The 18,503-nt window shown below is 33.8% G+C and overlaps 1 protein-coding gene across 4 annotated transcripts in view; it reads left to right on the top strand.

Moving 5' to 3' along the window:
* The first annotated feature begins 5,352 nt into the window (after positions 1-5,352).
* LOC122531340 (protein trachealess) overlaps positions 5,353-18,503 on the top strand; it is a 282,905-nt gene continuing 269,754 nt past the window's right edge. For all 4 annotated transcript variants that reach the window (XM_043659164.1, XM_043659163.1, XM_043659162.1 and 1 more), the window contains exon 1: positions 5,353-6,255. In XM_043659164.1, coding sequence (XP_043515099.1) covers positions 5,948-6,255 — 308 coding nt within the window. In that variant the 5' untranslated portion in view covers positions 5,353-5,947. The remainder of the gene's footprint in view (positions 6,256-18,503) is intronic.

Below are 18,503 nucleotides of genomic sequence, written 5' to 3'. Positions count from 1 at the left end.
AAAAAAAAAAAAAAGAAAGAACACAAGAAATATCTTTCATGTTATTAATAAAAAGATAATCCTAATGAATGCTTCACAGTATAGTTTTCATTATATTTTAACAAACATTAAAAAAAAAATTAATTTCTTTATCTTTCTCTGAGAGAGAAGACAATTTACAGATTAGATATCTCGCAAAAAGATGATTTACAAACTTTAACTAAAACTTTTCTTTTTTTAATTCTAATTTATAGGGAGAGAGAAAAATAGAGAAAGAACCCTATTCAATTTTTTGGAATTAATAAATTCGAGATGAAATATTCCAGATATTATGCGTAAATATTATGCGTTGTGCATTTATTACTATTATATTAAATATATACAATTCATCATATATTATTATTAAAAGGACATTATACATCTATATTCATAATGTAATATACTATATAATACGATATAATATATCATTGTATATTCTGTATATTCATTATAAATGGTACCTATTTACATCAGATGTACATCTGTATTCATTATAGGACATTATACATCTATATTCATAATATAATATACTATACAATACGATATAATATATCATTGTATATTCTGTATATTCACTATAAATGGTACCTATTTACATCAGACATACATCTGTATTCATTATAGGACATTATACATCTATATTCATAATATAATATACTATATAATACGATATAATATATCATTGTATATTCTGTATATTCATTATAAATGGTACCTATTTACATCAGACATACATCTGTATTCATTATAGGACATTATACATCTATATTCATAATATAATATACTATATAATACGATATAATATATCATTGTATATTCTGTATATTCATTATAAATGGTACCTATTTACATCAGACATACATCTGTATTCATTATAGGACATTATACATCTATATTCATAATATAATATACTATATAATACGATATAATACATCATTGTATATTCTGTATATTCATTATGAATGGCACCTATTTACATCAGATATAAATTTCATTATGTTATTTAATAATTTACCACGTTATAGATTTTATTATATTTCACATACAATTTCAACTCGACTAACTTCACTATCGTAGAAGTGCTTCCGTCTAGATGACGGCTAATTACACGATAAAAAAAAGAAGAAATTAATTTTCCTCGTTGACTTGTCGATCAAAATCATCCAACCATTAATCCGTCCTCGTGAGAAATTGCAAAGAATCGAAAGGATGGAAATTGTTCGTAGTCGATTTGTCTCGCGTTCACGATCCAGGTCCAGCGGCTGATAACAGAAATTCCATCGTACATCCCCCGGTCGTTTGCTAAATGTCCATCGAGGGACGGCCGCGGGGGTGATCCGGCTCAACAAGTGTTACGTCAGAACGAGCTTGCGTCTACGGCTCGGTCGATTCGCGGGGGTGTCGACGTGCTCTCTCGTTCCGCGCCTCGTAATCGGAGGCGGTACCTCGCGAGTTTCGTCGTTTTATGCCGCTCGATATGCCCTCTGTTTTCGTCTAGCTTTAATATCGCACGAAAAAATACTTCGGAAAGGTGAATAACTCGTTTGGACTCAGCGGCAATTTTTTTTTATTAGCAATTGTAGCTTTTTTTATTTTCGGTTACAGTTTAGTTTTAATCTTTAATTTTTTATTAGTAATTATAGGTTTTTTTTTTATTTTCGTTTATAGTTTAGTTTTTAATTTTTTTTTATTAGTAATCATATTTCTTTTATTTTCAGCTATAGTTTTAGTTTTAATTGTAGTTTTTAATATTTTATTAGTAATTATAGGTTTCTTTTTTTTATAAAAGTATATTTATTTTTAACTGTCTAAAGCGAGTGGTCCCATTCACCGGACTACGCGAAAACATTTTATGCATTTGTTATGTAAGATCCCTTGGAAAGAGATAAAAAAAAAGTTTGAGCGATTTGTGTTTAGAATTCAAGATAAAATAGGGTTGATATTCATCTTATATCGAAGATAATTTGATAACTTGAGTAGAGCTATGGCGCAAAATGGTATCCGCTGATAGATCGTTACCGTTGGAATGCAATAAAACACCGTAGCAGCGCCGAGTGAAAGGGCGAGTATCAATAAGAAGTTTCACCTCGATTATGCGAGGGACTTTTTTGTCAACCTTATTACATTTATTGCTTTGTACAAAAACCTTTATATATGCACCATTATAGAGTATCGATTATCTAAACCACTTAGGTATTGTATTTTACGCTCTATCATTACACGTCAATTAGGATGTTATCGTAATCTTGTAATTTTCAGTTGTAGTTATTAATTTTAAATTTTATGAATGGGGAAACAAACAAGATGTATAGAAATCGTAGTAAATTGGGTACAATTCTTTTTGTTCTTCTACATGCCATGATACAGTTCGTTATAACAACTATAAAAAATATCGGCACATTACTGTGATTAGGTACTAATCAATTAGATTATCCAAGTAGTAGTTAATTTAACAGTAGATACAATAAAGTAAGTTGATCATAAAACCATATCTGACCTAATAGAACGAAAGTGTTTGGCTAAAAGGAATTTTTATATAATAGGACAACCACTTTTATAATATTGAAATAGTATCAATCTATCATGATATTTAATAATGCTATATATTTTAAAAATTTGTTTACATAAGCAATTTGGTATAGTTACATTCTTTTCGTATACTATACTTCAATAGACTTCAACTTGAACTCAATATTTCAGTTTGATATTAAACTCTCATATTATCATGTCACATCTATAATTTTTTTATAAATTATTTGATACTTTATTAGGTACTTTCGTAAATAATTACAATTTATAAAAAAATTATAGATGTGACGTGATAATGTGACATTTTTATTATTTATGAACGAAAGGGTCATTTATTATAATATATAATTAAACAATCTCTATTATATTGTTTTCCTAATAAAATGCTGCATCTCACACATTTTTTTGCAAATTATGTAATAATACATATAATAATAATACAAATAAAATATAACGTAACGTAAAAGGTTAATAAAAATCAGATGAGATGAGTACAAGAGTTTAAAGAATTTATTGCGCTTACACATGACTCTAAAAATTTGATACTACAAAAATGAAATGCGTGTCTTCTAAAATTATATTTTATTTGTTCATTGGTCTTGTTGAATATAACTCTATTTTGTGAAATTATTAAACTTTCTATTTATCATTACGTGCCAATATTGTTTATAGTGTATATGAAGTAAAACATGCGACTTCTCGAAGATAAAGTGTTTCGTACCTTCAATAACTCCCTAATTATTTTATATTAATACGAAAAATAAAAATTCTTAATATATCATGTAACCAACAACTAATAGGTTATTTTCATTGACTCATATTACTTTATTTATACAAACATTACTATATAAAGTAAAACAGTCTGCCACTCACATGTGAATCGTTCGCAGAATATCTAAATTGATCAACTCCATTTTTAAAGTTATTTAAAACTTTAATTTCCTTTGTCAAATCTAATGGGGATTACGCTCTGTAACAAATTCTTGAAATTGTAAAGAGACTTCACAGACATCTACATGGAATTATGATAAAGATATCGTGCATCGAAAGGTAGGGGACATCCCTAATCTAAAGCAGAGGATCACTGACATCATTGATGAGAATATGCTACAGCGAACATGGCAAGAACTCGAGTACCGTCTTTGATGTGCTTCGTGCAACTACTAGTGCCCATATAGAAGTGTATTAACACTAGAATTATCGAGTGGTCAAAATAACTAGTTCATAATTTTTTTTTTTAGATATATTACAGATGCAAAATAGTGCATTTTTAGAGGCTTGAATGATTTTTTTTATAAAATACATGAATAACAGTTTGTGTATTCTGTTGCATTTCTATAGTAACCATATAGAGGTGTATCAACACTAGAACTACCGAGTGGTCAAAATGACTAGTTCATAATTTTTTTTTAGATATATTACAGATGCAAAACAGTGCATTTTTAGAGGCTTGAATGATTTTTTTTATAAAATACATGAATAACAGTTTGTGTATTCTGTTGTATTTCTATAGTAACCATATAGAGGTGTATTAACACTAGAACTACCGAGTGGACAAAATGACTAGTTCATAATTTTTTTTTAGATATATTACAGATGCAAAATAGTGCATTTTTAGAGGCTTCAATGATTTTTTTTATAAAATACATGAATAACAGTTTGTGTATTCTGTTGTATTTCTATAGTAACCATATAGAGGTGTATTAACACTAGAACTACCGAGTGATCAAAATGACTAGTTCATAATTTTTTTTTTAGATATATTATAGATGCAAAACAGTGCATTTTTAGAGGCTTGAATGATTTTTTTTATAAAATACATGAAGAACAGTTTGTGTATTCTGTTGTATTTCTATAGTAACCATATAGAGGTGTATCAACACTAGAACTACCGAGTGGCCAAAATGACTAGTTCATAATTTTTTTTTAGCTATATTACAGATGCAAAATAGTGCATTTTTGGAGGCTTGAATGATTTTTTTTATAAAATACATGAATAACAGTTTGTGTATTCTGTTGCATTTCTATAGTAACCATATAGAGGTGTATCAACACTAGAACTACCGAGTGATCAAAATGACTAGTTCATAATTTTTTTTTTAGATACATTACAGATGCAAAACAGTGCATTTTTGGAGGCTTGTATGATTTTTTTAATAAAATACATGAATAACAGTTTGTGTATTCTATTGCATTTCTATTTTTTTCACTTTAATATCTCCGATCAAAATTCTATACTTTAGTCCTTGGTAGTTCTAGTATCAAATGAGACAAAACAAAAAAAAAAAATCTTAAATGTAATACATCTCATTTTGTAATAATTTCCACTGATCCGTCTTTCCGCTCTTTCTAATAAATTTTCGAAACTGCAAAGTTTCACTTTACAGTTCACACAGTAGTACAGTACTACTGGATACTTAACATCTTCGTATCCCACAATCACGAACCTGCAGTCTCCTCGGAATGTGGAAAACTGTGACGCTCGTCCACGATGGTGGTTAGATTCGCGTTGGAACCATCGACGGCGTTGTCCTCGGGTGCAAGGTTCCACGGTGGTCGCTGTGGAGGATGCGATATCGACTTTGGCGGCGGTGGTTGGGATCGCTCGGCGGCGGCGGCGGCGGCGGTGGTGGTGACACAGCGTTGTCGAGGTGGGAGAGAACGCAGGTCGCGGTTAGGTAGGGGAGGTCTGGGCGGCGGTGGTGGCACGGTGTTGGGGAAAGAGGCGGTGGAGGCGGTAGGTGTCACGTGGGCGCGAGTAGGCCCCGCCTCCGCGAAGTGGCTCGAGGTACGGCGCGTCATTCATGGCCGAGCTAAAGGCTGCGCCACTCTCCGGGTCCGTCCAGCTGCAGCGGCTCGCGAGAGGAACCCACGGGAACACCTGTCTCCCCCGCGTAATCGTGAACATCCGGCGAGGACCGCGCCGCCGACGACGACGACGCCGATCGTCACCAGGGAGACGAACGCGCTACCAAGTGCGACTACCACGCGCCTCGACGTCCGCCGCATTCTCCACGATAGTGGATCGCGAGAGTGTCCGGTGAGCCGTGTTCCGGAGCCGGTGGCAGGCTCGCGGAGAGGCCGCCGGCTCGCGTCGTGCATGGGGACCGATCATGTGTCGACAGTGTGTCAAGTGATTCTGTCTATCCTTTAGATCGTTAGATCGTATAATCGCCCGGAGGGTGAGAGTTGGTTTTCTTGTTCTTCCTGGTGAAGGTATCGTTATACGTAGGAAAGGGGGTAGAGGGAAGGTTTCGCTCGTTTCGGTCGGTTTCTCAAGGGGAAAGGGATACGGAGAGTGTGTAATTTTCTAACGTGGTAGAAACATTATTGCCGGGTGTGATCCACGTGTGTTTCAACGAGACGGACAAGATCGACGTTCGTGGTGGAGGGCTGGCTAATGCACCGCGGCGGCGGCGTCGCCGGAAGCGGTGCTGCTGGAGGAGCCGGTGGATCGGCCGGAAGTAGCGCGTTACCCTCGACGAGTCACCGCGGCCTCGAACTGGAACATCCGTCGGCTATGCCCGGTGCACCGGGTTTCCATTGGGGGGCGATGCTCGCTGGCCACCATGCGGCCGCCGCTGCGAGCATGATGCAGCCACCCCTTTCCGCGGCCGGTGAGTACACCCCCGCGCCGGCACACCATGGCCCTACTCACCCTGCCATGCCCATGGACCTTCACGTTCATCAGGGATTCCCTTACTACAGGTTAGTCCAACGATCGATTCTGCTATTGAGGATGGGATTGGGGCGGAGATTTATCGAAAACTAGGATAATTACACTGTTACACTGTCGTATCATTTTGTTTTGGATTGTACGATTCACAAGCAGATTTTGCAATGAAAACGAAAAGTAATTGCTGTTTAAGGGATTATGTCGGACATTGAAATCTTATTTTAGAATTCGTTGGAAATAATTTTTGACGACAGTTCGAGGTTGACGACAGACTTTTCAGGATGTAATTGATATTGTTTGAAAAACACTGGAAAAGCGAATATTATTTCAAGGGAAATGTTGAAAATGAACATTCTTCAATTGTTATTTAGGATAATACGATCTTAAAATTTTTCAGAATACTAGATACATTTTCTCTGAAACGATTTACAACTAACGCAACTTATCGACAAATTTGAAAATGAATAAGGAACCGTTCTCTAATTCGCGTTTCTTGTAACACTTGGTAAAAATCTACGACAGACCCACAAGTATTATTTTAAATACTTTGAAAATTATGTCAATAACGAAACGATTCCGATCGATGATGAGTAAGCAGCGAACTGTATAATTTGCGATCACATAGGTTACTCTCTCGAGAATTCACACGGTAATGCTCTACCGTAATTCTGCAACGTAATGCAACATCTGCAAGGATGTAACGTAACCTCTGACGGCGATTTTGTACAAGTCGACCGGACTGTTTGATTGCCCTGACATAATTCGTCGAAAAAGCAGTGAAATTAAAACATCGATGCCAATCGTTTAGGATAACAACAACAGATGATCACGACGTTGATTGACGTTCGATCACGAAACTTTGATCACGAATATCCAAGATAAGACAATAGATTTCTAAGAAACCTAAATCAATTTATATCGATTTTCCAGTCTGACTTAATTCTTCTAAAACAAGCCTGTATTATGGCTTTCTTCTCTTCTTGGCAATATTAGTACACCTTTACGATCGAAAACGTTGCTCGTTTCCCTGTTCGGATCCGATGCACCAGCCCCAGTTGAATAGGTAGGCACTGTCAGCCTTCGAAAATTTACCCTGTAAATATTTCTCTGCTAAACGAATGCTCTCGTGTTTACCCATTTCGAGCAAACAGCTTGCTTAAATACTCTTTGTCCCTTTAGTTCCTATTAGACGAACGATCAACGAGTTCGTTGACGTTTCTCTGATACCAGGCCTCCTTCACGGACCTTCCTTCGTCCTCTTCGGCAGAACGTTTCATTTGGAATGTTGGAATATTGCTTGCTCGTCAGTCGTTATCTTTTGCAATCTTGATACCAAAGTACGCAGCGAACGTTCATAATCCGAAGATTTGTAATCGTAGTTTCCAATTGAATGGAAAAACAAATCGTACTCGTGGAATTTGAATCTTGAATTTAAATCATTTTATATTTGAAGGTTGAAATTATGTATGTGTAACGTTACATCTAACGTAATATTACAGTTACATGAACAAGTCTGATTATTAACAATTACAGTACAGTACAAAAATAGTTACAACGTACAAATATAATAGCATAAATATATAATACGAATATAATTACAATCGTTGATACTTACCTGAAAGAATTGCAAGGAAAATTATGAGATGAGAAATTAATTTTGATTTATTACTTATAAGACTTACAAGTAAGACAGTTTTATTATTTGGGTGATAAAATTCTTCTTATCGTCGGCAAATAACAATTTTAATGCGGCAGCATTGGTTTATCAATCCAGTCATCAATCTGAAAATAATTGTATTAATATATATACATTTATTAAAAAATATGATACATATTATATATTATATAAATATATGTTATATAAAAATATATACTATATATAAATTAAAATAATTAAATGTTATACTTCTAAAATTAACCAGTTCGTCAGACGTGTGCTCATCCTCTTCCAAAATCCCAAAAGATTTGCCCTAAAAAAATCCGAACGCAATGTAAGTTCGCGTAAACTCGCGGAGTCGGACGATTTCGAGACACGAAAAATCGGAAGTAGATCGAAGCAAGATCCTGAACGTGGCTATCGGCGATCGGCCGATCGTAAATCGCGCAGAAATATCGGAAATTATTCCGTACGAATAATTAGACGCGTTTGTTAACCCCTTCACGTGCGCGCAATAAATAATTCCCGAAGATCGGCGAAACGTTACGGAACTGAATAATTTATGAGACGGGATACAATAATTAAATGACCAATAGCTGGTTATGTAGTTCGATGCGTAACCGTCCTTCTGTCCCTCTTCCCTCCACTTCCATTTTACCGCCGTCGATGGTGGCACGGCGAAACATAGAGACCGCATGAAGTAACTTTTCATACTGTTCGGGGCGTGATTACGCGAAATAATATGTCGCTTGTTCGTGCGTAAATTACGGGAAACATGCGAGCCAACCAACCAAACTCGCTGGTCTACAGGTTTTATTATATTTCGCGAGCTGTGTACGCACCTCGCTCTCGGTTACATATATATGTATATATATGTATATATATGTGTGTGTGTGTGTGTGTGTGTGTGTATATACACGTATCTAGCGAGCATGCTCGACACGTACGGGGTTTTAATGTAATTTGGCACGCGGTGGATAAACGTAGCCTGCACGAACGAGCTTGCTGCCAGAAATGACGGAAACGTCGAGATTCCATCGAACCTCTCATTACTTTCCCCTTCTTTTTTCTTCCTCGTTCTTTGCTCGTTCGCTTTCGTTGTCGCATTTTTTCTTCTTCTTCTTCTTCTTCTTTTTCCTCCCGTATAAGTATTAAGTTTTCACGCTGGTTAAGGGAACGATTAAGTTGATGGTACGGTGCTGGAGAGAAAGAAACGGAATGAAAGACGAGGGAAAGTTTGCTTTCATAGAGTTGACATTTTATCATTCGACACACTTCATTCGATAATAGAAGATTCGAGTTTGACAGAGTTTTTCATCAACGGATGAAATGTGATCTGTGTATTTCGACATGAATTCCCAGCGCAAGCAGAGAGATGAAATTGTAAATGAAACTTTGCGCTGGTAGGAAGTTAAATTTTAGCTTCGACGCGAGTATTGGAATCAAACGCGTAGCGTCAAAAATAGCTTCGCTAAATATTTTACCAATATACAACGAACAATTGACTGTAAGCAAAGTGTGTGCTTCTGATAAATAAAGAGAAAAGAAGATCTTGAAATTTTCAACACTTTCAAATTGCATCCGAATCTTACCAATGTATTATCACTAAACTAAATTTACACAATTTCACGAGTCTATGAATATAATTAAAGAAATGAACGCAAAATTGTTCTACCCGTATCAAATATCTACCAGGTTTCACATATTTTCACATAGATGCATCCTCTCCCCATTTTCGTTCGAACGCCCCTTGAAATTCATAAAAATCTCAATCTAGATAATACCGAGTTGCATCTCGACCAATCTCAGCATCACAGTTACAGCATATCGTAATTAAAATATAATTTTCATAAAAAAAATTTTTCACGAGTGAGCAACAATACATGCATTGGGTCCACTTGCGCTGGCAACTGATTGCGGACCATAACGAGTGACCGAACCCGTCGCTTTCTTTCTCTTTTGAACTCGTCGGTACGATATCGCTGGATTATTGACTAATTATTACTTAAATTATTATAATTAAATTATTATATTAATAATAGTAATTAATAGTAATTAATATTAGTAATAAATAATAGTAAATAAAATAGTAATTAATAATAATTAATATTAGTAATAAATAATAGTAAATAAAATAGTAATTAATAATAATTGTAATTAAATTATTATATTAATATTATATAATAATTATTACAATTATTATTAAATTATTTTACTATTATTACTATTATTAAGAAGTAACAAACCTGTCGTTTGTTTTGCCCGAGTTACGGTATATTTAATATACTTAAAACTGAGGAAATGTTGCAACCTGGCAGAAAAAAATTCTCTTCCAGCGCGAGAGAGGTTGATTTAATTTGCGCGACAGCGTTTTCGGCGCACGGCGACAGGGTACGAGTTCGAGGAAGTGAGAAATGTCTTCGTTTCGTCGGCGGGTAATCTTTTCGGATCGGCGTGGAAGCGGCGTAACTGGTTCGCTGATAACGCAACGCTCGCGGCGGAAACCAGTTCGTCGTTGCACAAGCGTGTCTCTCTCTCTCTCTCTCTCTCTCTCTCTCGTATAATATTTATAAAGTCGATTTCTTTTCCAGCGGCGCGCGCGTTAATAAACTTCAGCCGCGGACAAGTTTATCCTGTGGCGAGCGATTCTATCGGGCCCCGAGCGTTTATCGCGACTCGGCCGGCGTTGTGTGTACGTACGTAACATACGTATACGCGCGCGTGAAGATTCAATTAGTTATGACAACTTCGGATTCGAACGTGAACTCGAACGCGCGGACGTGCGTAGAAATAAGAAGCGAGGCCGGGGGGATCGTCTCGTGTCTTTTCTGATCTATCCGCGACGATAACTGATGACCAGACTCTACGGGTCTTTATACAAATTCATGTTTTCGCGAAAGTAATTCAAGAATTAAGATTCAGTCGGAGAGTTCATTCGTCTGTTAGATATTACGACGAAATTTGAGTATTTCATGTGTTTTTTTTGTAATTTTATTACGCGACAGAGATTGTCTCGTGTTTTTTTGATTTATCAGTGACGATAACCGAGGACCAAATTGCGGACCTTTGTGCGAATTTATGTTTTCGTAAAAGTAATTAAAGAATTAAGACTCAGCCAAAGGTTTAATTCATCTGTTATATGTTGTGACATATATTATACTTTATTTTGAGTATTTTATAATATACTTTATATAATATATTTTAATATATTATAATTTTTGTGTATTATACAAAGTCAGCGATTGTCTCGTATCTTTTTTAATTTATCTGATGATCAGACCGCGGATATTTATTCATGTTTTTGTGAAGGAAGAATTGGAAGAGTAAGATCCAGCTGCAAGTTTCATTCGTTCATTAAATATTACAAAAAGTACTACATTTTAAGTATTTTATATATCTTTGTGTATTATGCAAAGTCAGAGATTACCTCGTGTCTTTTTTTAGTTATTCTAATGATCAGTCTGCGAATCTTCATATTTTTCATGATGGTAATTAAAGAAGAGGTTTTATTCGTCTATTGAATATTGCAACAAGTATTGTGTTTTGAGTACTTTATATATTTTCGCATATTATTGTGTATTATGGGTATTAAGATTTATTAATTCCAGCAACAAGATATTAAAACAAATCAATTTGTCATGAAATATCCCATTGTGTATCAACAGAATCCAATTCATAACTTATTTAATGTCTCTCAGAAAAATATCGATACGAACCATTTCTAACGCTTATCACGTAATAATTACAAAACAAAAGCTTTATTAATTCCAGCAATAAGATTTTAGAACGAATTAATTCGCTGTAGGACACACCGTTGTATATCAAAACTTCAAATCTCCTTCAACCGAATCAAACTTCTTAGATCATAAAAAGTCTTTTAATTATTGTCTCCCAGGATATAAATAAACTTTAATACTTGTCATACAATAGCAAAAGTATTAATTCCAGCAACAAAATATTAAAACAAATGAATTTGTCATAAAATATCTCACCGTGTATCAACAGAATCCAATTCAAACTTCTTCAATCGTATAAAACCTCTTATTTAATGTCTCTCAGAAAAGTATCGATACAAATCATTTCTAACGCTTTTCTCGCAATAACTACAAAGCAAAAGCTTTATTAATTCCAGCAATAAGATTTTAGAACGAATTAATTCGCTGTAAGACACACCATTGTATATCAAACCTAAAACTTCAATCAAACCTCCTTCAGCCAAATCAAACTTCTCCAATCATAAAAAGTCTTTTAATTATTGTCTCTCAGGATGTAAATAATCTTTAATACTTGTCATACAATAGCAAAAGTATTAATTCCAGCAAAAAGATATTAAAACAAAGCAATTTGTCATAAAATATCCCACCGTGTATCAACAGAATCCAATTCAAACTTCTTCAATCGTATAAAACCTCTTATTTAATGTCTCTCAGAAAAGTATCGATACAAATCATTTCTAACGCTTATCTCGCAATAACTACAAAGCAAAAGCTTTATTAATTCCAGCAGTAAGATTTTAGAACGAATTAATTCGCTGTAGGACACACTGTTGTACATCAAACTTCAGTAAAACTTCCTTCAACCAAATCAAACTTCTTCGATCATAAAAAGTCTTTTAATTATTGTCTCCCAGGATATAAATAATCTTTAATACTTGTCATACAATAGCAAAAGTATTAATTCCAGCAACAAGATATTAAAACAAAGCAATTTGTCATAAAATATCTCACCGTGTATCAACAGAATCCAATTCAAACTTCTTCAATCGTATAAAACCTCTTATTTAATGTCTCTCAGAAAAGTATCGATACAAATCATTTCTAACGCTTATCTCGCAATAACTACAAAGCAAAAGCTTTATTAATTCTAGCAATAAGATTTTAGAACGAATTAATTCGCCGTAGGACACACTGTTGTACATCAAACTTCAATAAAACTTCCTTCAACCAAATCAAACTTCTTCGATCATACAGAAAGCCTCTTAGTTGCAATATATTCTTAGAAATACAACGAAACAAAACTTATTGTACAATGACAGTCTCAAAGAAAAAGAGGAAACCAGAAAAATATTAAGAAAAAGAAAAAACTCTATAGGAAAAAGTATTAATCTTAGCAACGCGAGTTTCAATCCTCCCGTCCTTTAATGCACAGTTGCACCGGCGCGCCACATTGTTGGTGTCCGTTATCAATTTCCTAGATTGCTCTAGGAGCGAAGCACGCGAACGATATCGAACTTTGCCGATTCTCATCCCACCGGTGGCAATTACATTTTTCCCTCGCGAACACGCTCACACACACACGTACACACACAACACGTATACACGTTTTATAGCGTACGGAGCGTCGCGTAACATACAATATTATTTCACGTGGGACGTAATTTACGCGGCTCGATATACGATTCCGTGTAATTGACAAGACGATCGATGGATCTGATAGAGAGAAAGAGAGAGAGAGAAAGAGAGAGAGAGATATCTAATCGAGATAACCGCTTCGATACGACGTTTCTTCCTTTTCTAATTCTCCTTCTACCTTCCTGAAGTCTTTCGGGAAAACGGCCACGGTTGTTCTTTGTTAATCGCTGCTGCGCACTCGCTCGTTCATCGGTTCCACTCGTGCACTGTAATTATTCACACTCGGCGTTGCAGTACACGGCGATACGTAATCCCGGGCCGCGGTCTGAAAAGGAAGCGCACGGAAACTCCGTTCGTGTAATTATACACTCGCCGTGGCTTAATCTTCCAGCAAATTGTATTAAGATTTTTTGCGAATTTTCGCACGTCGTGTGTTGTAAATCCATTCGCCGGTGGAGCGGGATATACATACGTGCCACGGCCCGTTCTCAATGCACCACGATTAATCGTTCCTATGCATCATCCCTCCCTTGCCGCGTCTTCACTTCCGTTTTTCTCTGTTGCCGACTCGCGTTTTAGAAGGGAGAAGAGCCTCGTGCTGGCGTACGCTATCGCTCACGATTCTCTTAACCCTTTGAACTCCCATGCTGGGAATGACAATATAAAATATTTGTGATAGAACTCGTACGCCATGCTAGAGTCGACAACACTAATTTACCTTAAAACGCGTACGTCACGTTGGAAATTGTTTTAAAAAGCGCCACGCTTTAAAAGACCCTAGAAATCAAGTCTTATTACAATGATAATAAATAAAATAATTATGAAACGTTGAATTCCACCGCTGTAAATTAATTCATTTCCCTAAAAATAAATACAAGTTTACACCCCAACGACATTGAAAATAAATCGACTGCAAAGGGTTAATAAAGTGCAGAGAATATAACCAGACAAATTCAAACAGAATTAAGAAACCACAACAGATGAAGTCGAATGTTTAACGTATTGTTCTCCATGAACTTCTCAAATTGCGCTCCAATGTCATGTTGAAGATGACAATACAAATTTTTGATAGAACTCGTACGCCATGCTAGAGCCGACAACACTAATTTACCCTAAAACGTGTACGTCACGTTGGAAATTGTTTTAAAAAGTACCACGCTTTTAATATATTAAAAATCAAATCTTATTACAATGATAATAAATAAAATAATTATGAAACGTTGAATTCCACCGCCTAAATTTCCCTAAAAATAAATACAAGTTTACACCCCAACGACATTGAAAATAAATCGACTGCAAAGGGTTAATAAAGTGCAGAGAATATAACCAGACAAATTCAAACAGAATTAAGAAACCACAACAGATGAAGTCGAATGTTTAACGTATTGTTCTCCACAAACTTCTCAATATTGCGCTCCAATGTCATGTTGAAGATAACAATACAAATTTTTGATAGAACTCGTACGCCATGCTAGAGCCGACAATACTAATTTACCCTAAAACGTGTACGTCACGTTGAAAATTGTTTTAAATAGTACCACGCTTTAAACATCTTAAAAATCAAATCCTATTACAATGATAATAAATGAAATAATTATGAAACGTTGAATTCCACCGCCTAAATTTCCCTAAAAATAAATACAAATTTACACCCCAACGATATTGAAAATAAATCGACTGCAAAGCGTTAATAAAGTGCAGAAAATATAACCAGACAAATTCAAACAGAATTAAGAAACCACAATAGATGAAGTCGAATGTTTAACGTATTGTTCTCCACAAAATTCTCGATATTGCGCTTCAATGTCATGTTGGAGATGACAATACAAATTTTTGATAGAACTCGTACGCCATGCTAGAGCCGACAACACTAATTTACCCTAAAACGTGTACGTCACGTTGGAAATTGTTTTAAATAGTACCACGCTTTAAAGATCTTAAGAATCAAATCTTATTACAATGATAATAAATGAAATAATTATGAAACGTTGAATTACACCGCCTAAATTTCCCTAAAAATAAATACAAATTTACACCCCAACGACATTGAAAATAAATCGACTGCAAAGGGTTAATAAAGTGCAGAGAATATAACCAGACAAATTCAAACAGAATTAAGAAACCACAACAGATGAAGTCGAATGTTTAACGTATTGTTCTCCACAAACTTCTCAATATTGCGCTCCAATGTCATGTTGAAGATGACAATACAAATTTTTGATAGAACTCGTGCGCCATGCTAGAGCCGACAACACTAATTTACCCTAAAACGTGTACGTCACGTTGGAAATTGTTTTAAAAAGTGCCACGCTTTAAAAAATCCTAGAAATCAAATCTTATTACAATGATAATAAATAAACTAATTATGAAACGTTGAATTCCACCGCTGTAAATTAATTCATTTCCCTAAAAATAAATACAAGTTTACACCCCAACGACATTGAAAATAAATCGACTGCAAAGGGTTAATAAAGTGCAGAGATTATAACCAGACAAATTCAAACAGAATTAAGAAACCAGAACAGATGAAGTCGAATGTTTAACGTATTGTTCTCCACAAACTTCTCGATATTGCGCTCCAGTGTCATGTTGGAGATGACAATACAAATTTTTGATAGAACAAGTACGTCATGCTACTCTATGGGTCTCTCTATGGGTTTCAAACACTCCTTGTCCATTAACCAAACACGCGGATAATTGCAGCCTCTTAGCAACTAAGACGGTGTATGTTATTTTCTGAAATTGCGATTGACATTCTACGGTGCACGATGCCGCTTGTTATTTGTAAATTGAAAAAATATATTACGCCATTCAATTATAGGATATCCACCTATTTGTGCACGTTTACCTTTTCCATCGTCTTATCTTGATATCGAATCTCTCTATGCGGTGGATATGTATATATATATATATATATATATAAGATACCTACCACATCCGCGTCGAGTTTGAAAAAAATTTAAATTGGATAACTGAGAATAATTGGCCTCCGCAATTATTTTTGAAACGTCGGGACGGTGAAATTCCATTGCATATTTAAATCTCCCGCGTAAACTTCAATTTTTAAATTAAACGAAGCTTAAGTCGCGCGATATTCCAAAATATAAAGTTGTTTCCTTTTTGTACGATTTAGTTACAACACTAATTGCGAGTACTTTAAATATTAGTTAGTAAGTATCTCAGATATTTGTTCATTGGAAGTAGAATAAATTCTTTACGATTTTTGTTAAGAGATTTCTATTTGAGATAGTTCACTCGCAAGAAATCTCTTTCACGTAAAATGATACTTGAATCGAATGTAATTCTTTGAAGGTCTAAGGCTTCTCTTCAGCATTTCTTTTGATGTATATTTCTCTGATAAAGTTAGTATATTTCTTACATTTGAAGAATCGAAATTGTCAGTGGAACGAATTGCACAAATTTGCGTTATGTGTTTAGATATCATACATTTCAGTGTCGCGAATTTTCAGTTAAATAATAATCAGACTGATTTTTATAAAATTTTACGATTAAAGAAATTCTGTATTTTATATATTTTTATTCGTTATTAAACGCGTAAACAGCCATAGTCCACTAATAATTAATATTAATTTAGAAGTATTAATATTAATATTAATTTAATTTAATATTAATATTAATATTAATTTAATATTAATATTAATTTAATATTAATATTAATATTAATTTAGAAGTATTAAAATTTTATAGTAAATAATATTATTTGTATAATAACATACAATAATAGATAATAATAACATAATAATATAATAATTAATTTTATGATATTAGTAATACAAATTTCGTAGCAAATAATAATTACATTATAACTTAAGAATATTAAATTTCCACAAAAAAAAAAAAAAAAAATTGACTTTGACTACAGTTTATTCAAAATATTGGATTTTCTCTTTTAAAAATTTCTCTTTTGGTCTCTTCAATTAATCTTCCCTTCATTCTCGCAATTCTCACTCATAAATTTAAATACTAGATTCTAAAGTTCGAACCAAATTCTCTCAAGCAAGTAAAATATTTTTCTACGCCAAGAAAAAAAGAAAAGAAAAAAAAAAAGAAAAAAAGAAAAACTGGCTCTCCAGACTAAAGAAATAAAATCATCTGTTTTAACTCCATTGCTCTACGTCACTTCTATTAGCTTGCAACATTCAAAAAAAGCTGCTTCTCGTTCACGAAGATCCTATCGACCGATTAATTAGCATCGGCGTGATAAGCTGACAGAGGCGATTGGCTGCGACACCGTTAGCGAGCGATCGGATGCAAGAAGCCGCGCGCAAGAAACTTATTATAATCCGTGGCTCGTCCAGATTATTAGCATTCCGCAATCAATTATCCAGCAGGCCAGGCGTTCGAAATAACGAGCGTGACTTCGTTCTCTTCCATTCTCTGCTCGCCCGTGTGTCTTCTTTCTTTTCATCGCGGGAATAATCGCGCCGTTTAATCGTTCCACCGATAACGAAGATCGGTAACGAAGTTTATTTCACCTTCGATCGTTGCGTTGAGACGATATTTAATACAAGGGTAGTTAACTTCTTGCGCTGGAATGACGTCGAGAATTTTTTGCCCCAAATTGCAACATTTTCTCAGTTTTAATAATAATAAATTCAAGTATAATAAATATTAAAGTATTTGAATAATAATTATTTTAAAGTATTTAGGTGTAACAAATATTAAAGTTTTTAAAAAGTAATTATCTAAAATATTTAAATACAATAAATATTAAATTATTTAAATAACAATTATTTAAAAGTATTTAAGCATGATAAATAAATACAAATAACAATTATTTAAATACTTTAATATTTATTATACTTAAATACCTTTAAATAATTTTTATTTAAATACTTTAATACTTATTATACTTAAATACCTTTAAATAATTTCTATTTAAATATTTTAATATTTATTAAATAATTTAAATAACAATTATTTAAAAATATTTTACAATATTAATTAATTGCAATAAATATTAAATTATTTAAATAACAATTATTTTAAAAGTATTTAAGTATAATAAATATTAAAATTATTTAAATACTTTAATATTTATTGTAATTAATTAATATTGTAAAATACTTTTAAATAATTGTTATTTAAATTATTTAATAAATATTAAAATATTTAAGTTAAAATTATTTAAAGGTATTTAAGTATAATAAATATTAAGGTATTTAAATAATTGTTATTTATCATACTTAAATACTTTTAAAAAATTATTACTTAAATACTTTAATATTTATTATACTTAAGTACTTTCAAG

The sequence above is a fragment of the Frieseomelitta varia genome, unplaced genomic scaffold (assembly GCF_011392965.1).
Source record: "Frieseomelitta varia isolate USP_RPSP 00005682 unplaced genomic scaffold, Fvar_1.2 scaffold_392, whole genome shotgun sequence".
In the NCBI taxonomy this organism is placed as follows: domain Eukaryota; kingdom Metazoa; phylum Arthropoda; class Insecta; order Hymenoptera; family Apidae; genus Frieseomelitta; species Frieseomelitta varia.
Note: the sequence above shows the minus strand (reverse complement) of the source record. Positions and strands in the feature narration are given on the sequence as shown.